General features: G+C 38.7%; 1 protein-coding gene across 5 annotated transcripts in view; it reads left to right on the top strand.

The window, feature by feature from the left end:
• SLC4A4 (solute carrier family 4 member 4) overlaps positions 1–21466 on the top strand; it is a 365009-nt gene that overhangs the window by 283974 nt on the left and 59569 nt on the right. For all 5 annotated transcript variants that reach the window (XM_037063447.1, XM_037063446.1, XM_037063448.1 and 2 more), the window contains 3 exons: positions 2379–2512; positions 8365–8636; positions 20188–20258. In XM_037063447.1, coding sequence (XP_036919342.1) covers positions 2379–2512; positions 8365–8636; positions 20188–20258 — 477 coding nt within the window. The remainder of the gene's footprint in view (positions 1–2378; positions 2513–8364; positions 8637–20187; positions 20259–21466) is intronic.

The raw sequence follows: 21466 nt of genomic DNA, 5'->3' as shown, positions 1-21466 counted from the left end.
TCTAATCTAACATGTTTACTAAGGCAAAGAGAGATTAAGTAACTAGCTTGCAGTCATAGAGTAAATGGGACAGTTTAGAAGTAAACTTGAGATGGTCTGACCAGAGTCCATTGTTATAGTGTACCAGCTCGAGGTTTTCCTCATATATGAAAAACTGTATTTGACAAAGGTTGAGTGACACTCCCAAGATCATCGTCTCCTTGGTCCCAGAAGGAAGTCTAGACTCTAGATTTGGTGACCAACAGTTTTTTGTTCTTTCTGCTGCTCCACTGTGGGTGACGCTAGATCAGAAATGGAACGAAACACAAGCCTAAGCAAGATGGGGCTGCAGCACTCTGTGGCTCGTGGTTCCGCTGCACGTCGGAACGCAGCCCCTGAGCTCTCGAGAATTGCTGGGGAGTTTGTTCCTCTGTGGGAAATTGGGCGTAGACGTGTCTTGATGAGTTATAGCTGTTAAAAATACACACATCCACACATTATTTTCCTTTTTTCTATCAGCAAACACTGACTATAATAAATCAGAGAAGGGGTTTCTGATAGTTCACTTTATAAATTGCTTTAAATTCTAGGTACAGTGAAACTAAAGTTATTTATTGTATGAGGTTTTTTTTTAATTTCTGTATTGTCAAGAGGAACATGTCAAAATATGGTGAAGACAGTTCTTTTCTCAGAAATGTTGGAAGCGTCTCCGAGTTCAAGCAAGCTTCTTTCCAGTTCAGTGTGTATAATAAATCGCCGTTCTCTGTTTCAGAATTGCCAGCCACAGAATGGAAACTCTAGCACTTACCAAAGGGTCAAGTACTGAAATAAAAATAATCTGCCTTTTAACTCTCACATGGCGTCCGTAAATCAAAGCCATTTTCTGAAAGAAAGTAATTGTTATCTTTACCGAAGGAGCAACAGTGGCTGTTGACCTTTGATAGGTGGACCTTGGGATGCGATTTGGGCATTTCTTCTTGAATTCCTTTAGTGCCACCCAAGGACCTGCAGAGCACGCGGAAGCATAGTGTTTAGCATGATGGGAGGATGGAGAACATGGTGACGCTAGGAGACCCTGTTCCTGCCCTCACAGTCATTAGTGGTGGTGTCAGAGCAAGCAGAGATTCTTAATCCCGCATTCTTCCTTCCTTCCTTCCTGTTCCCCTTCACACCCAGGCGGTGCTGTATTTTGATCCTGCAATAGTGTTCAAATATCAATCCTATATTAAATTTACAAAAGGACCTTTTTGCAAATAAACATGTACTTTTCTAACTGAAATTTGAGATGAGAAATAGAGGAAACAGGCTAGTTTGCCAGCGTGGGAGGCATTGGTCCCAAGTGATCTGATTAAGAAAGTTGTCATCATTTTGTAAGTTAGTGATGCTCTGTGCTCATTTTGCTTTGTTCTTGTTTTGCTGAAGGGAAAACAATGGGATGTTTCCTAGAGCTATAACTACAGGAAGGTGTGGCCACAAAAGCTTAGCTACTAATGTCCCTGCACACTTCTTTCCTCTAAGATAGAGTGAATGGAAGCTCCTGTATAAGTTCACATTGAACAATGGATATGTCATACAAATATTTTTTTGGAATTGATGTCTTAGAGATTGCAGGACAGGAGGCAAATCACTTTTTGTGACCCCTTTGCTCCTCTTTCCACTTGAAAAGCTTTCCTTTAAAAATAGCTTTTGTGAAGCCCTGGCTGGTGTAGCTCAGTGGATTGAGCACAAGCCTGAGAACCAGAGGATCGCGGTTCGATTCCGAGTCAGGGCACATGGCTGGGTTGCAGGCTGGTTCCCTGCAGGCCAGTTCCCAGCAGGGGAAGCACAAAAGGCAACCATACATTGATGTTTCTCTCCCTCTCTCCTTCTCCTCTAAAGATAAATAAATAAATAAATTAATTAATTAAAAAAATAAAAATATCTTTTGTGCATAAAATATAGCTACTTCTAAGTACCTGCTGTGTGCAAGGTGAGATTGGGCTAAAACAAACGCAAGGTGACCACAAAGAGGAATGCACCATCCCAGGTCGTACGTCATGGCCACCCACCTGGTGGGATTACATATTGTGATTTTATATGCAGAAGCTTCGATTATGATTTTCAGAATGGACCAAAGTCATCTTTTACCCTCTGTAGCCAACCACCAGTCATTTTAGTCACCACAGCTCTTGGAGCCGCTCGGCCAACCTGGTAGGGAGGAATGACTGACTTACATTATGTGTATGATGAAATAGACAGTAATGCTCACACTGGGAAGACTCTATTGTTCGTATCTGATTGATATGTTTGCTGTGGACCTCATGATAGCATATTCTTGTAGCTTACTCTCCCTTGTGACATCACACATGAGAAGAAACTGACATTTTTTTTTTAACACCTGTATTTTCTCTCTTAATCAGGGCGTTTTGGAGAGCTTCCTGGGCACAGCTGTCTCTGGAGCCATCTTTTGCCTCTTTGCTGGTCAACCACTCACTATTTTGAGCAGCACAGGACCTGTTCTAGTTTTTGAAAGGCTTCTCTTTAATTTCAGCAAGTATGTATATACATATCTAATTATAAATTAGGATTGTTTAACTGTAGCACATTCATTGTCTGGATAGAGCACAAGATAGTAATTCAGTAGATTGGAATGCAGGCACTGTAAGATTTGGAGGTTGAAAGACTGTGGAGATTAGGTAGTCTGCAGTCATTTTACATTTGATTGAATGGGGGCCCATGTGTTTTGTTATCTGCTCGCCTCCACCTTGATTCCCTGCCCGTCACCATCCAGCTTTGTGCCCCGGGCGGCCGACCTCTGTGGGATGCAGCCCTTGGGCTCCTCCTCCGTCTGGCTTCTTGGGGAGTTTGGTCGAGTGTGGAGCACCTGTAGGACAGGAGTGAAGAGAGGTCAGGATGCAAGTCCACCTCCCCTCCCCGGCTCTGCTCTAGCCCCGCAGTCTGGTGGTGGCTTGGTCCTTGTGCAGCCCCTCGGAGGCGGTGGCCCCTGCACCCGGCTCGGCCCTCACCAGGCTCTAGGGACTCTGTTCCTTGCTCGGCCTTTTCAAGCCAGGAAGTAGGACCGGCTTCCTTATGCGGCTCGTCCCTGAGCGCCCCGTCATCCTCTGTTGTCACTCACAGCCCCAGAAACAGCCCATTTATTAAGGGTTTTCAGAAACCCGTTTGAGGATGACTTCTGTTCCCTGCCGTGATTCTGACTGACGCTCCAGAGAAATGAAAAGCCTTGTCCGAGGCCACGTGGTTCATCCGCGAAAGGGACCGGGTGCTCCTGTGGTCCACTGCTCCTAACCTCGCTACAGTGTTGTTGGAAGACACACTGTAAGACTCAGCTGAGTGAAATTTAGGGCTTGCTGAGTGCTGACCTTGTACCAAGTATTGCTCTATGTGCATTACATAGAATAATGAATAGGGACTCTTTACTGCAGTTCTTGCAGCAGTCCTGTGAGGTGGGGATGGCCCTGTTTTATAGATGAGAAAGCTGGGGTGGCGTGAGGTCGCACCACCAGTCACTGGCAGGACAGGGGTAGGAATCCCTACTTTTCTGACCTCAGAGCCTCTGCCCCTTACAGAATCACCGGACACAACTAATGGGCATGACGATTATGATATTAATATTTTCTTTTAGAAATTGATGGATTGTTGTAAGAAGGAGAAAATCGAGTTAAGCAAATTGTCCAAGTGGCCACATTAGCACACAAATGGATTTGAAATAAAATTGGGTCTTCTGGCCTCTTCCTAATGAACTTAATACCTCTAAGAGGGAATTGTCTTGACTGGCAGATCTCAGTCCTTAAATGGGTTGCAGAATTTCTTAAAACTTGCAGCACTCCTTGTTGGAATTCTCATATTCTTACGTTGTTGTACATTTTTAGGATTTTCATATTAGAGATATCATTGCCTATGTAACACCTCATGGCCTTTGGGACTCATTTGTGGCAAGCCCTTGAAACTGCCATCAGAAATGGTCACAAGGTATAAGATGGGAAGGAGGATTTAAAACCAGTGGTTTGAAAACTGGCTTGGGAACATCAGTGAGGGTCTTCTGAGAATTCAAAGTTCTAAATTTTAAATGATGCGAGCTTTTTGTTGCTTGTTACAGCACATCCTTTCTCCCTTTTAGTTCTCAGAAGGACATTGGAAAGAATTCTGTTCATGTCAGTTTACAGAAGAGTCAAACAATTTTTATATGTTTAAGAAAACATTGTGTGAGACAAGAAAGCCTTTGCGGAAAGATTAAACACGTGTGTACTATAAACAGGAACAAATGTGCGCAACCTTTGCAGAAAGATTTATGGGACGCAATGCGATTAGAGCCTTAATCTACAGAAAATGTTTACATCTCAGTTTACTTTAGATAATTGTAGGAGATTATTTCCTTTTACTAAGCTAGTTCCTTTCTCACTTTCCCTTCTGTTTTATCATAATTGGTAACATAAACATAGTTCCAAGTGATTTATTTGAAAACAGTTGTAAAGCAACAAGAAACATTGTAACTCAGTGATGGATTTAAAGCCAGGTTTCTTAAATGTTTCTTGTTGTGGTAAACTTTACTATTATATTCACCATGGTGTATCATTTGCTTAAATATTATAACGACAGGGCCGGTGTTTTGTCTGGAGGCAGAGTGTTTGTGTAGACCACTAATTCCCAAAGTTTGTTTCGCCAGTTAGTAGTCCCTTTAATGCTCTCCGAAGAAAGGCTTCTGTGATCACAGTGAGTCTGGGAAGTGCTGTGTATCGTATCTCCCTGTTGGTCACTTCGCACATTAGCTCACTAAGGGATCTGAGGAGTCCTTCAGTAAAGAAACCATTTTACTCTGTTTTGCTCAAACTTTCCCCAGCATATCTAATGACTTTTTAGAAACAGGTACATTCTGCTGTGTCTTTTGCACTGTTTTTATACATTGCATCCCAACACTAGATAATTATATTAGGTTCTTTTTAGTGTGGAATCTGAAGGAAGTTTTTAAACAATGTGTTCCAAGCCATGTACAAACTTCATAATTAAAGTTGGGTTTTAGCCTGTATAATTGACACTTGACCATTCCACAATTTCTTTCTTATATTCTTTGAACAATTTACTTAGAAATCATCACATGATTTTCTTCTGTTATATTACCGTACTTATTCATTTAGCTTAAGGAATTTGCATTTGTTTGTCAGTAGTTGAACATGTTTCAATAGGGGTTTTTCAGTTTGTATCCATGGTTTTATGCTACTCAGAGACTGACTCAAAATATCTACAAATGGTACCATAAAGATGTAAACCCATTTTCTCCTTCTAATTCACCATAGTTTTTTGATCTCTTACTGTAAGTTCCTGCTACTTTTTATAACTTAATTGCTATTGAAACTTGGCACCAAAGGGACTGGATGTAACACTGCCATTTTACTGCAGTCCTTAGTATTGACCAACTTGTTTTAAAAGGTTTCTCATCTCCTCAGTGCTATAAACATATCACTCTCATAATGAAATGCCATTGGTTCTAGTGATCTTTATTTGGATTATTCTTTGAGAGCTACTCTGGGAGTATTTAAGTATTTTAGGGCAGCTAGTTTGTTATATTGTTTAGGTCTTAAGATTTAAGTTCATATGTGCATTTTGCCCCTTTGACTCAAACTGTTAATGTTCCTGATCATGAGCTGGTTAATGATTTGTAGTCATCCTGTCCTGGAAACATCAGTCTATTAACAACTGCTAGCATTCCTGGAACAAATCAAGATTGCTCTTTCATCTTGTTGGGAAGCAAAACTGGTCCTTGGTTAAAACTTATTTTATTTTAATTAAAAAGCCTGCTGGCTCAACTGTAATTAAGCTATGTTTCCTAGTTCTGACCCTGACACTGGCACTCATGTGATAATGTCGGTGAGCTCCATTTCCTAGAGTTCATTTGGTTTTCTCTACAGTCTATCGAACTCACAAAGGTAAGGATCAGACGGTACCTATGAGCCAACAGTGGACCTGCAGGAGGCACAGAGGAACCTGAGAAAGGCTGCAGAGTTGTGTCAGCCAGACTCCGGGAAACCCATAGACCACAGCTCTCTGCCCCAGTGTGAGTCTCCTGCTTTGGTAATGCAGGCCAAGCTGTGAGATTTGGTGAGGAGATGGACATAAAGGACAATGCTTTTAAGGCCCCCACTATTAGGCACTAAATACAAATAGGTTAAGGGAAGCATGGTGTAATTTTTTAAAGGGCCAGAATGAGAATGCAGAGATTTGTTTTCTGGACCAGCTCTGCCAGTAAAACCTTGGCTTTGGACAGATGACTAAACTCCCATTGGCCTTGGTGTCCTCATCTATAAAATGGGGCATACTTGACTGGTTGGTATCTGTATTAATCAGGTTTCTTCAGTGAAACAGAACCAATTGGATATGTATGTATAAAGAGACTTATCATAACAAATTAGATCATATGATTATAGTGGCTGGCAAGTCCAAAATCTGCAGGGTGAGCCAGCAGGCCGGAGACCCAGAACTGATGTTCTAGTTCAAGTTTGAAGGTTGTCTGCAATAGAAGTAGGAAGAGCCGGTGATGTAGATAGAGTCCAAAAGCAGTCTGCTGAAGAATTCTGTCTGGCTTTGGGGAGGCCAGTATTTTTGTCCTACTCAGGCCTTCAACTGATTGAATGAGGCCTACTGACATTACGGAAAGCACTCTGCTTTGCTCAAAATCCACTAACTTAAATGTTAATCTCATCCAAAAACACCCCTACAGAAACACTCAGAATGTTGGACCAAATATCTGGGCACTGCATAACCCAGCCAAGTTAACACATAAAATTAGTCATCACATTATCTAAGGAGCTATTAAATTTAATATTCTATAAAATTTTCAGTCAGTTATCTTCTGATTACGTGACATAGCTCATAGATCAATGTCAGGAACTGTCTTGGTCAAGTTCTGGGTCACAGTCACATTGATTCCTCCAGCCAGTCTTTATTGGACATCGGCTAAGTGCCAGTCACTGTGCTAGGCAGAAGTTTTAATTTGATTCTGAGAGCAGTGGGAAGCTATCAGAAAGGTCTTTGAGGTTTCTGATTTACATTTACAAAGATCATTTTGGCTGTTATGTGAAAAATGGCTTTGAATAGGATATGCATGGATATAAGTAAGGATATCATATTAATAAAGAGTTTCTTACAATAAGTAGACAATGAATTCTTATTGACTCAGACCGGGCTGTTGATGGTGAAGCTGTTGATATAATACCTTTGGAAAAGTATTAAAATATATTACTAACAGTTATCAGTAACCCATTGTCTAAAAATATGGATTTGGAGCTTCAAGCATGTATGATCACTGATTTATTTCTTTGTCTCATACAAGAACTGTGATGACTATTATCTGCCTTTTGCCACAAAAAATTATGAGAAAAAAACATCGTAAAGCACTGACCACATAATTTTAAATGAATCAGTATGAAATGGTAAAATGTCAACACTTGATTCTTCTTTTCCTCAATGTGAATCTTGGACTATTCATTTGCAAGAAACAGAAAGGCATTAAAAAACAATGGCCTCTTTAGATGGAGGTGGCCTGCACTAAGATGCTGTTTCAGATACAACCTCAGAAGGGTGTCAGTCAGGTCAATAGATAAGTGTCGAGAAGTGGTCACATCTGGTTGTAGCCCAGCAAGACCGCCTTTCCTGATTGGAGTACTGTCCATGATTCTGATATCATCTCCTCACATTGGTGGCCCCGTGAGCATAACACATGGTGTCATGCCTCGTGCATTTATAAGAAACTCTTTCAACGTCTCCTGGCCTGACCCTCCCTGGCCTTTCCAGAAAGTTTCTGCCTAATTACCTGGAGGATTTTTTTTTGCTGCTCCATCAGTCTCCCAGCCAGGATTACCTAATTCTCCTCCTTCTGTGACACTGTGTGGACTTTTAGAAATCACTTAGCGTTTTACAGTGAGATTATATTTACCAGTGTGTCTCTCTTAGCAGACTGTGAAGACCTGAGGACAGAGAACATGTTTATTTCAGTGTCTTCATTAACTGGCAAAGCTCAAAAACATTTATTGAATACATACTGGGTTCTGGTGTTAGGTTTTCAGGTTATTTGCTTTATAAACTCCATGAAGGCAGGGAGAACATTTTCTGAGTGAGAAAATTAATGAATTGTTTACATATAAATGGTATGGCTGCTTTTGATGGGCTTTTCTCAAACTGGAATTTTTTCTTGATGGTAGCATATTAATATTACTAGACCAAATCTTTAAACTTAATGTTTTCTGGGAAGAAAAATGAAGAATGAGCTTTTATCTACTGGCTCAAAGTAGTCTTGTGTTTTTAGCAATCTTTCTGCTGAAATACATTTGGTAGTTTTACATTATACTTTGTGGGCATTGGAGAAGGAGTGTAACCTTTCTTTCTTCTTTTCAGGGACCATAATTTTGACTACTTGGAGTTTCGCCTTTGGATTGGCCTGTGGTCAGCCTTCCTGTGTCTCGTTTTGGTAGCCACCGATGCCAGCTTCTTGGTTCAGTACTTTACGCGCTTCACCGAAGAGGGCTTCTCTTCTCTGATTAGCTTCATCTTTATCTACGATGCTTTCAAGAAGATGATCAAGCTTGCCGATTACTACCCCATCAACTCTGACTTCAAAGTGGGCTATAACACTCTCTTTTCCTGTGTCTGTATGCCGCCCAACCCAGGTATGGACGCCAGGTTTAGTGTTTGTGTTTGGAGGAGGGTGTTGGCTTCATGTATGCATACTTTCAACATGGGGTCATGGTCCTCAGGAAGGGGTTTCGTTTTATTTTCTCTGAGGAACTATGTGGCTGAATTTCAAGTCTCATGGGCTGCAGTAGCTTAGCCATGTGATTCAATCAGGAAGTGAAACCAGGAGCTCTGGAATATGAACATAACTAGCTCAGTACTTAAAATTAACTCAAACTGCAGTAGTTGCGAGGAAATCCTGTGTTTATTATTAGTGATCTTATCTGATAGGTGAGAAAACCAGTACATACTGTATATTAACAGATGTAAGGACCAGACAAACCTAGTCCTTTGAATTTCTATCCTGTATTTCACTGCTTCTTCATTGCTACAGGAATCTCTTCCTTTAAGTTAACTCTGAATAGATTATTTTAAGCCTATAACAGAAAGAAAGAAGATACTAATTCACTTTGTATAATTTGAAGCATGAAATTAAAAATAAATTCAGACTGGAGTCACCTGGTGATAAAGTAGCACCTTAACATTCATCTCTGTTAGACAACATAAATGAGAGTGGAAAGGAAAGGAAGAGACAAAAGAAAGAAAGAAAAGAAGGCATGTCATGTTCTCAGAGAAGATTTATACTTCAGAGTCAAGAAAGATATAAAAGTGAAATTAACTTCTGGGTAAGGAATATGATTCTATACATCTTAGCACTTTAATATCCATCTTGCCAAACCTGAGCACTTTTCCACAAAAATGTGTTCAGCCTGGTCTTTGGAAATTTTTCTTGCAGAAATTCTTCATCATTTCATAATATGGAAGGCATTTGGAAAAAAAGGATTCACTTTGAGGAAAGTTGCTTTACATCTGTTACAGACAATTAAGTGGTGATAGTGTTAGTGATCCCAAGTTATGTAATTAGCTACTGGTTGATGCCCCTTAATGTAAAAATTAATGTACAATTCACACTCTTTGGATTATAGCACCAGAAGTACAGCAGTGCTCTGAGAGCTGCATAAACCCGGGCATGAGTGCGGGCACGGTCATGCAACATTTACTTACAGAGTCTGAGGGAAAACCTCGTAATATTGATAGTAAAACAAATGATTGTATTATAAACTAAAATGCATAGTGCATGCACATTTAAAAATGAGACAAAATGCTACAAAGGATACTGATGCATGTGGCAGGCGCTGTCAGATCACTCCCAGATATTTGAGTTGTGCTTCTTCATCACCTTGAGTGGTGAGAGAAAAGAGAACAGTCTCTCCCTACACATCGGTCTGTCAGTAGTAACTGATGAAAAGATAGGGCATTGTTTCGCTTTGCACTCATGGATTTTTTTTTGTTGCTGTTTAAGGAAAATCATCACACACTAAAGAAAAACCCATGCTTAAAAGCAAAGCAGAGAGAGTACAAAGTGGAAATATGAAAATTCAGGAGAACACAAATGACATGCAATTATAAAGGGCTATTACTCCTCAGATGTATACTGATTGGAAATAATTTCAGAACTTAAAACTGCTTGGAAAAATGGGTATTTAATACATGATAGACATTTTTATTAGAATCAATTAAATGTGCTCCCAGAGAAACACAGTTGTTGACATTACCCAACTGTGTAGAGCTCTTCTCAGGAGAGAAGGGGATAAAACTCCTAGTCATCAACCATTCTGGACTTTCAGGGCAAGTCCAGACTGGGCATGTTCAAAATATTGGATCACAGGCATATAGCAGCTTCTTAAATAGCATGGTTTCATTCAATGCCATTTTGTTATAACATTAATAAGGTCCTGTAGGAAAGTAACTCTTGTTCATAATCAGCCTATGGGCAAAATTAGTTTTGTTACACATCATTTTGCCTAAAGTCACAGCCCATTGACAGTATTAAGGGGAAACTTACTATATTTAATTGTGGGATTTTGAACTGTTCATTTATTTATTTCTGTCTATCTACATGTACATGTTTATGTATCTATGGAAAAGTCTGTAAGCTGACTTTGTAGGCAAGCCTGAGTGAACATACAGTAATATTTTTCTAAAGGACACAAGCTACTGCTCAGCTGTTCTGAGCTTTGATGTTTTCATAAAGACAGGTGAGGGCTTTGTCAGCACACCTGTCTCAAAAAAGAGATCTACCTGTTGTCAGCCCTGGACCTACCTGAGGCTAATGGAAACTTGCATCCATTTTTTTAATTGGATGCTGGCAGAGAAGGTAAAATGAAAGCCAGGAAGATATATCTAAATGTGTTTTCATTATATAAAATACAAAAAGATTTTACATGCAATTTTGCTTCTAAAAAGGATCTTTGTTTTCTTGAAAAAGTGATCCTGAGGGTTGAGCTGATGTAATGTTTGCCGTGGCAAGTGCTGGCTGAAGGGGTGAGAGCTTTCCCTTTGATCTGTTTCCCCCAGGTGGTTTAAAAGTCAGTCCTAAATAGCGAGGGGTTGTCTTGGGTGAACTGACAGTTCCTCCTACCTCCAGCTGGTATCAGTAAAGCAGTGCTCCAGGGCTTCGATGTCAAAAAATCGACTATCCCAGTCCTAGCTCGGCAAGGCCCAGTGTGGCCTTTCGGCGAGTTCCCTTTCCCGAGGCATCTTAGCCTTGCCGGATAATCTGTAGAATGGGGTTAAAAGTAGTTCCTACGTGTGGAATTGTTTTGAAGGGGAAAAATGAGATTATAGAGAAAGGTACTTAGGACAGCATCTAATGTGTAATCAATAATTAAATGTTAACTGACATTATTATTACTGTCTTTATTCCTTAAGACTTAAGGCTCACAAGTATCTTTTAAGTGTGAACGATAGAGCAAAAGAACCAGTTTTCATCATTCTCCCGTGAGCAAACATTCTTGGGCAGTTGGCCCATTCTGCAATAAGACTGCTGGTTGCACTCTGTGTTTTTAGAGTCATCCAGATGAGTGGCACTCATGACAGATATGTTCATGAATGCAAGGATTATATAAACCTATGGAGATGGAATCTGTCTCTGGTTTGAAAAAAAGGCAATGATTATTTGCATGTTCACAACAGTCCATGTTTTACAAAATTCCTTAAGATTAATGAGTGTATTTCTCTAATAACCTTAATATGTTTTTATAGCAAACTGCAAAAATCCACCAATAGCACTTCATGATAGCAAACTAAAAAATGATAGTGAGAGAATAATGCGTCTGCACATACAGCTAGAGTAAGTATTCTAAAAACAACAGAAGGCCGGTCTTTCATCGCAACATGCCCTCCTAGTAAAAGAATTCAATCAATGAGTCAATAATATTTAAACTGGCGGACGGCTTGTTTTTCCGCACTGGGGCAATATGTTACAGTGAACCAGTGACTGCACAGATGTAGCCGTGATCCTGCAAACGAGAAATGATTTTACAGGAAAGAAAATAGGAGTCATTTAATCACTAAGAAAACTATTCACAGCGATGTGTGTGATCTGTCTTGTTCTCACTTGCTTCCCTAAAACTTCATCAGTTCCTGAGTTGTCTTTTAATTTTAGTTGGTATCCAATTTTATATTGGTTATATTAGTATTTCAGGGGTACAATGTAGTGATTTGACATTTTTAATACCTTACAGTGTGATCACCCCACGACTCTGGGTAATCACTTGTCACCTTGTAAAGGTATCACAATTGACTGTATTTCCCGTTCCCTTTTGACGATTTCACCCACCCCAGCCCCCTCCCATCATATAACTATCCCTTTGGTCTCTGTTACTACGAGTCAGGTTTTGTTTTGTTGCTTATTTATTTTTAGGTTCCATATATAGGTGAAACCATATTTGTCTTTCTCTGCCTGACTTATTTCAATTAGCATAACAGCCTCTGGATCCGTGGTCCCCAACCTTTTTGGCACCAGGGCCTGGTTTCCTGTGGCAGCTGGGGATGGTTTCAGGATGATTCAAGTGCATTACATTCAAGCTCACTTCCTCCTGTGCAGCCCCGATTGGCCCCTGCTGTAGGTCCATCTGGGTTTCCTTTTCTTAATATACCTTTTTCTCCCTTCTTCTCACCCCATCTGTTGCTCAGTAACCTAGGTTGTATATCTAGGTTCTCATTTACTGAAGAACTAAGGAAGCTCAGTTGGCAAGTGCTAAAAGGAAAATTGGCCATGAAGTTTGACCTACCAGTCAGGTGGATACATGGTTTTAGTGCTAATATTTCCTTTGCTCAGAAATGGGATAACTATTAATTAATGCACAGCCAATAGATGTTTTATGCTATCCACTTCGTCTTGATGATTTCATAGCAGACATGTATAAAAAAGAAGATGACTCAGCCCTGAGCAGCGGGGCTCCGTTGGTTGGGCATCATCTCGCAGAGCAAAAGGTCTGTTCAATTCCTGGCCAGGGCACATGCCTGGGTTGGGGGTTTGAGGCAACTGACTGATGTTTCTCTCACAAACTGGGGTTTCTCTCCCTCCCTTTCTCCCTCCATTCCCATCTCCATAAGTAAGTAAGTAAGTAAATAAATAAATAAATGAATAAATAAAAGCTTTAGAAAATGGTAAAGTTCAAAAGCTAAAAGTGAAACCTGAAAATATCTAATTGAAGGACAAGTCACAATATCCATTTCATCACCAACATCCCAATTTGGAAAATTGCTAGTGTGATAAAATATAAACAATGTGTGCTTTGGACTAAAAGAAACTGAGTTTGAATTTCTGCTGTAACTAGCAGTGTGCCCTGGGCTAGGGAAATTGCCTCATCTCTTTGTTTTATAATTGGTAAGCTGAGTTAGTAAGTGTACTTTCTCTTATAGGTTCCCATAAAGATTAAATAGAATACCGTATGTAAAATTGTTTGGCACCAAACAAACACTGAATAAAAATGTGTTCTCCCCCACACCCCCCATTTCTCATTGTCCCACAAAAGATGCCCCAATGGTTTGTATTCATTGAATGGGATTCAAATATTTTATTTTTCCTGAAATTTTCCTAGAGAAAGATACTAATTAGGCTTCTACCAGAAGCCTACAAAAAAACCCCTAATGACTAATAAGCTGTTGTAGATAAATGTGAAACATTCAAGTCATATTTAAATAAAGTATCTTAAGGCATTCAGTGCATCATAATTAGAAAACAATACTATTACACTGACTCTCAAGACCACATAAGTATTCACAAACATACATACACCACACATAGTCATACAGGAGAAGGATTTGAAGTCCTAGAGGTAAGATTCAGTTCTTCTAAGTGACATCTAATTCATTCAAAGACATAAATGTCAGAAGTTTGTAAATAGGGTATAGATCATGGACTTTCTTTTTTCCTTTCCCCAATCCTTTTTTCTTCCCCTTCTGCCATCAACAAAAATTCACTGAGGATCTATTTCATTGCTTTTTAACCATTGTGCTGCTTTCAGTGAAGTAGAATACATTACCACAGATACACCCCCATACATATCTACACATATTGGTCATTATACAGTTAGTAATAGTGCTTTTTAATAGTGTTTATTACTTTTGGAATGAACACAGTTGAATTTTCATTTGACCCAATTTATTTAGAAATAAATTCTGTTCTAGTACCTGTGTTCATCTGCCTAATGTGCCAAGGTCACAGTGACTGTGCACTCAAGGGCATGTTAATATTTTGAAAAGTGTTGAAACAAATATTCTGACCAGGTGTTGGTTTAGTATCTGGAGGGAAAGAAGCCTTGGTAAAAATGATAAACAAATTAGAAAAGCAAGAAAAAATAGCCTCAAGGTGATAGACACTAAGCTTTATTGTTAACAGAAAGGATATATTTTATTGATTCGCTGTTGACTGATCCAGGCCAGGGAGAACATGCTTAATAATGGATGACTGAGTAAGACGAATAAAGCTCTTCTCAGGCACTGAGTGCATCACTGTCTTTAGTATCTCTACAGAAAAGATTGCCTATTTTTCCGGTGTGAAACTGTAAGACCAAGTCCAGTGACTGGAAGTGGCCATGGCTCTCATTTCTGTACTTCTGTTTTAAGCCTCCTCACAGCAAGAGGAGGCTTCCAGATGTTCTAAGATGGTTGTCACTGGAGTGGAATTTCCTTGCCATTTCTTTCTATATAATTTTTCTATTATCTTCATAAATGCTGTCCACCAAGATGTGAAAACCATTCAAAGGAACTGCTGCACCATGTCTCCGGTGGTCGCATATTATATATTTCATAATTAGAAAGCCCATTAAAAGAAAATTAGGAAGTAAAAGATAATCCTAACTTATCTTCTGTGACCTGCATCTTATTCTGTGCAACTTTTTTTATTGTCATTCCCTCTTTAGATTATAGAGTAGGTTTAAGTCATGGACTAATGGTTAAACAGGAAGTACAAGGCCCTCTGGTGTAGCATTACTTAGGCTGTTTGCAAGGATGCTTTACCAGCGCAGCTGACGTGTTATCATTCATGGTAATGTGGTCTTTTAAGAAAACCAGAGGTATCTGAATGAGCTTCCTTTTTTAAAAAAAAAACTTTAGTTATTTATTTTCAGAGAGGGGGGAAGGGAAGGAGAGAGGGAGCGAAATATCAATGTGTGGTTGCCTTTCATGTGTCCCTCACTGGGACCTGGCCTGCAATCCAGGCATGTGCCCTGACTGGGAATCGAACCGTGATCCTTTGCTTTACAGGCCCACGCTCAATCCACTGAGCTACACCAGCCAGGGCTGAATGAGCTTCCTTTTACTGTCCTAACCTATCTTTTAGAGGTTTCTATATAATGCTTTCAGGAATGAGAAAAGGAGAAGCAATGAATTTGAATAATTACCAGACCTGGAGTTTTTTCTAGTGTTGGCTTTGTACAAAACACAGATTTTAGCCACATACCTCTGAAGAATGTCTCTACACACTCTTCAGGATGAGTGGATGTGAGGTTTTGTGGGAAGAGCGGCTCAGTCCCTTCAGCTTGATGGCAGGTCGCTGCTCAGCTCTTTCACTCCCGGCGCAGTACAGAGTGAGCACAGGGAAGGTGTCCATGGAGCGAAGAGGGTCATGACCTAAACTTGCCAAGTTAGAGAGAAAATCTCAAGCATCAGACTTGGGGAAAAAACTTGGAAAACAAAAAAGTAACAACAAGAAACGTAAAGAAAAATGTTCTGGTAATTTTGTTTTAAGATTAAAGCCTGAAATACTAACAAGTATTTCCCTAAGAGCTACTTCTCTCAGAGTTTTCCTCATTCACCTTGTCATCCCTACAAAAGCCATTTTGCCCATTTATTTATCTGGAAATTCAAAGTATAAATATTTGACTTTATCAAGAGGCACTTGTATGGTCAAGTTTTCCAGGGCCTTTAAATAAATCTGATATGACCGGGTAGGCAAGAACTTTATTCAGTTTTATTCTGTATCTGTCTTCTAGTTGCTCAAGTTCCTAAAGATGTTGCTTTAGTAGAATGGGATAAAACATTAAAGTTTTAATGTCATAAAGAATACTCTTAAATTTATTCTGATTCAGAGCAGGTTAGTCAGTTTCACATTCTTGTAACCCCACAAGCTATGTTGAGGGTATAAATTCAGATTGGGCCAACATGGACTAAGTACCATCCATGAACCAGACATTTTACTAGGGGATTTTAATAAACTCTAAATATATAAATTCTAATAAACTCTAATATATACCATTATAATATGTATGTCTTTAGATATCCCATAAGCTTATGAGTTAGCTGATATTCCTTCCGGGGGGGGGTAAATTTCTGCTTTCTCCAGGCCATGAAGCTAGTAATAACCTTAGTGACCATCTATTTAGCTTTTAACTGGTACTGGACACTGTGCTAACAGTTTTGCCTGCATCATGTTGTTTAATACACACAGTAACCTTATGAGGTAGATGGTTTCAAATCCAGTTTTCATGAACATGGGACTTACTGTCGAGAGGCAGCTTCCTCCAGATCATGTGGCAAGGAAGTTTGGGGACCCTGTGCTTCCAGTGTGATGTGGTGGTGTGGTTAAAGCTGACAGGTCTGCCTCAGTGGCAAATGGTTGCTCATACTTGACCTTAAGTTCTCAAGTGAGCAATTGTGTGTATTCCTAATGGTATGTTTCCTGCAGATGTTTAAAGCAGAGGAATCATGGGTAGTTCCTGCTGCCAGGTTACGAGAAGATAAAGGACAACCTTAAACAGTGCGATTGATAGTCTCTCTGCAGGAGGTATACTAACAAGGGCACATGGGTGTGTCCATGCATAGCTTCTGCAGCCTGTTCTTTCTCTAGATCTCTCATTAAACGTAAAGAAGGAAAAGCCAGCTGAAGACTGAAAACTCCCAGGCGCATTTTTAAATGCCTGAACTGACCACGTTAATTCCCCTGATGCAGAGGATCAGCTAGAATTTGATACATGGGAAGGAGGATCAAGAAGTGAAAATCCAAGTAACATAAAACGATCAATCTGCGGAAACTCCCTGAAACTGAGTATGGGACGCAGACTGTCCCAGTAGCAATTGGCTAATTCTAAATAAGCCAGACTCTTAAAGCAAAGAGTTTCTTTGCTTCATAAGCCACAGTGCTTAGCAAACAGTGCAGACGGAGTGCAGTGTGTTTTGGATTTTCCATTTGACCTTTCCAGAATCCTAATTAAGGATATTGCAAATTCTGTATAAACAGACCATTCTGCAGTTGGTTGCCAAAATATTTGCATTATATGTGTCTAGATACAAATAGTGACCAATGTCTCTTGTGGACCAAGCTCCCAATTGGAATTAATCATTTTTTCTTCTGTGAGCTTAAATGAATTAACTTTTAATCTTATTTATGGACTCTACCATATTCTGCCAATATATATTTATAGAAGTGCTTGTTTATATATTTATTTTGAAGTCTTTCTCTTTAAGCAGCAACTTATTAAAATAAATGTATAAAGTTTATACTTTCTACAGTTCTTTTGATACTGGTCTTTTGGTATTTTGAGAGTCAGTGTGCTTAAATAGCTTGTCTCAGAGGAAAACTGAAAAGATAGAAGGAATTTTATGAGCAGAATAGATGCATATGCAAAACTTAACAGTAGTTAATAACAGTTCATATTTGAATCCTATTTTAGTTTACTCATGACCTTTATTATTTATCAGTCATTCCATGAAAAAGGAGCATTGACTATCTTTCCCCCTCACTCCTTACTCCTTGCCTTTATGCAGAAAAATATACTGCAAACAGACCTCCACTGTCTTGTGACAAGAAGCTCACGATATTACATTCAAATAATCCAGCTCAGGAAGAGCAGCTGCCCAGACACCATCCGAACAGTGTCTGTGATTTAACAGATACTGTTTCCCTGCAAATGCACAGACAGGTCAGACATTTCAGCCCAGAGTCAAGATTCACGTCATCTAACCTTGGCAACTACTATCCTACCTTGAATTCTGTGGTCACACAAATCATCTTGATTTGGATCATTAGAAATGCTAGGTAGAGAAAGAAAGAATGCTGAGCAGGTTTTAGTATCAACTCTGCTTCTGATGGACTCTGTAATCCTGAGCAAGAAACCTGGCACAGCAGGCTTCGGAATCCCATCCAGCATAAGAAGGATATACAAGCACACCTATTGTTTGATCTTGTGTGCTTTTAAGTGAACAGATGGAATAATGCAAGAAGTGTACTCTAAGTTTTTTAGGACAAAATAGTAATAAAAATCTAGGTTTTGTTAATAGTATTTGATTCACACTTTATTAAGGGAATGGATTCATATTTGGTTTTATTGTTAAGGCCAAGCATCCTTTAACCTGTTTTGATTCTTTCTGTGACCTTAATGAAACAGAAAGCACTGTATAAGCAAACAGACAGCTTTCATGCGTGCTTGTTTTATGGAGGAAATAGGGAAACCCTGACAACAGCTCGCTTTACGTTAAAAGTTCAACAAATTCAGAGCCTTCAAAGGGCAGAATGGATTGTAAAAGTGAGAAGGATCCAAGCTGAGTATTTTCTTCCCTTTTATTTTCTTTCCTTAATTCATTTCATTTGCCTTTATCTGCTCCAATTCATTTGTGACTACAAATTATATGGCCCCTTTTCTAGCTTCTTTTATTGACAGTTAGTAAGTGGTTTTTCAGCTTTATTGAAGTATGATGGACAAAATTTTAATATTCCTAAAATGTACAACATGATGATTTCATGTGCATGCACATCGTAAGAGGTTTCCCATCGAGTTAGTTGACATATTCATTACCTCAATACTTATTTGGTGAAAACACAAGTTCTACTCTCAAGAAATTTTAATTATGAAATACAGTTATTAGTTATAGTCACCATGTTTTACATAGACCTTATTTATCTTATAGTTGACAATTTTTACCCTTTACCAACCCCTCCTTATTTTCCCCAGCCCCAGTCCCTGGAAACCACAGTTATGCCCTATTTTTATGAGTTAGACTTCTTTTTTCTTTTTTCAGTTTCTACCTATAAGTGATGCTATGCAGTATTTGCCTTTGTCTGGCTTATTCCACGTAGAGTGTGCTTCACGTTTCTCCATGTTGTTGTGAGTGGCAGGATCTCCTTCTTTTGAAGACTGAACAGTAAACAGTTATTTTCAAGTTCCTGTCAGTTAAGTGCCAAACTGGGCATATTCTAGGGAAAAGCAGTAAACAAGACATTTTCCTTTTATTCTTTCCTGATGGATCTTATGCTCTAAATTTTAGAACATATATAAACCTATTTGGTTCTTCTTAAAAGTTTATCTAGGCAAGATCTATGAACCATGGCAAGCTGAAAGTGTAGGCTAGGATCTTGGGGACGGGGTGGTGCTTAGGGACCAAGCAATAATTAGCAATTTGGATGTTCAATGAAGAATGTAATCCTCAAGGATGAAAACCTGGTGAATGTTAACACAAAATATCTCCATAATTAGTGGTTTTCTAAGTAACAATTTATTTTATGCCTTAAAGCTTCACATATTAGGAAAAACGGCTCATCTGATAAAGAAAAAATGTTTTAATTATAGAATACTTTTTAAATATTACATTTTAATTTTAGACTTATAGGTAGAAAAAATGAAATACTTCCAAGAGGAGGGTTGGTTTAATAAACAAAATTGGTTCTTCTGCAAGTGGCATCTACAAGTGATATCATATTATATGAAATAATTTTTAAAGTTAAATATTCATCTCATTATAATTTATTTATTTAGTACTATTGTTTTCACACATTTTGCAAAGATATAATTTCTCACAGTACAAATTTCTAAAAAAATTAAATTAATTCTTACTAAGTAAAACTTCAGTTTGTGAGATTTAACTCTACATGAAGCCAGTCATCAACTTACTCACTTAGTAACTGCTATTTCTTCCACCAGGCAGAATATGAAACCTGAAACAAATCAATTTTAATACCACCCCATTAAATATTTTCTTTTATCTTTTATCATATTAGAGCACAACAGATATATCCAAATTCTTGGTTACCAGCATTTTATCTAGGTGAAAGGTGAATATAGTTATACTAAAGATAAATGCATTGTGCACTTATGTTGTTACTAAAGACATTTTTAATGTCTAGCCCTGCTTCTTTAGACTACCAGTTAAGCACTTTGGTTATTTTAATTTTTTTTAATAGTGAAAATTGTCTTTGTTTTACAGTTAATATCTCAATAGCTAATGACACCACATTGGGTCCAGAGGACTTGCCAAGTACATCTCCTACTGATGTGGTAAGTGACTTACGGTAGTATTTTGAACCACATGCACATGTGCATATTGTATGCTGTAATTATTATATTCATAATATGGCATCTCCCACCATTCAGTAATTCTAGCCTGAACCCACGTTTAATAATTGGTGATAGTGGAAGGACAGAAAAATACCACTTTTCTTGTTCTAGGTAGCTTGTTTTTTCTTTTGCTTTTTAAACTGAGGTGAATGTTTGCTTCTACCACATGCTTTTTAAGCCTGCCTAGGAATTTAACTGCTCTGTCCCGTTCATTGTCACCTTGGAATATTCTTTTGCCAGATAGAGTGCAGGAAGCTGAGACATGAGAGCGTGGTGCCCTCTCTCTCTCTCTGTTGCTGGTATGATTAAGAATTCCTCTGACTACCAAATGGTGCTGCGTTCTCTTCACTAAGGGCCATTGTGGCAGGACATTTTCCCTGTCACTTAGGGAAAACAGTGCTTGTGTCACGTGATATTCTTTCCCATGGCAAGCAACCAAGGATCTTTAAGAGACTTGAACTAAGCTTTAAAAATGAGTTGTTTTGCATAGAAAGTCACACACTGGAAGGAGACTTTTGTGTTGGAGAAAAAGAGGAAAGTGCTCTTTCAGACTTCCAATTGTGCTTCTTCTGCATTGGATATGGACTCCTACCAAAGAATATCAATCTCTCACTTAGGACAACAGAAACCATAATACCTTGCATTGATAGAGTGCCCCTCTCTCAGGACACGTGGACACTTCTGTAGAGATTATGCACAACATCCCTTTCAAAGGGGATGTGTTGCGTCTTTCCTGGACTATTTTCATTTGACCCTGTTTCTCTCTTGTGTTCATATTCCGTGGCTCTTTTAACTTTTAAAAAACTTTCTCTGACTTTCTCCAAAATTTTCTTCTTTTTTTCTTGAATATTTGAGTGTGTAAGTGTATGGATGTATGTGAAAGAATATGCATGTAACTTTTAAAAGCCACATTAAGAAAAGAGTTCAGTTTTTAGACTTTGAGCCATCCAGCCTATTGCTTTGATTAAAGGACTCGATTAAAATATGAAGAAAAAGACTTTCTTCTAGATTTTAAAGAATTGTAATTAAAATCTAACAAAAATTTAAAAATATATGTAATTAAAACCATACGTTAATTTGCAATAAAAATTAATAAAAAATTCCCACTAATTTAACAAGAGGTTTTTTCTAATTTTCTGGAACTAATC

This window comes from Sturnira hondurensis, unplaced genomic scaffold (genome assembly GCF_014824575.4).
Source record: "Sturnira hondurensis isolate 20B ecotype Veracruz unplaced genomic scaffold, ASM1482457v3 Scaffold0014584, whole genome shotgun sequence".
Classification (NCBI taxonomy): domain Eukaryota; kingdom Metazoa; phylum Chordata; class Mammalia; order Chiroptera; family Phyllostomidae; genus Sturnira; species Sturnira hondurensis.
Note: the sequence above shows the minus strand (reverse complement) of the source record. Positions and strands in the feature narration are given on the sequence as shown.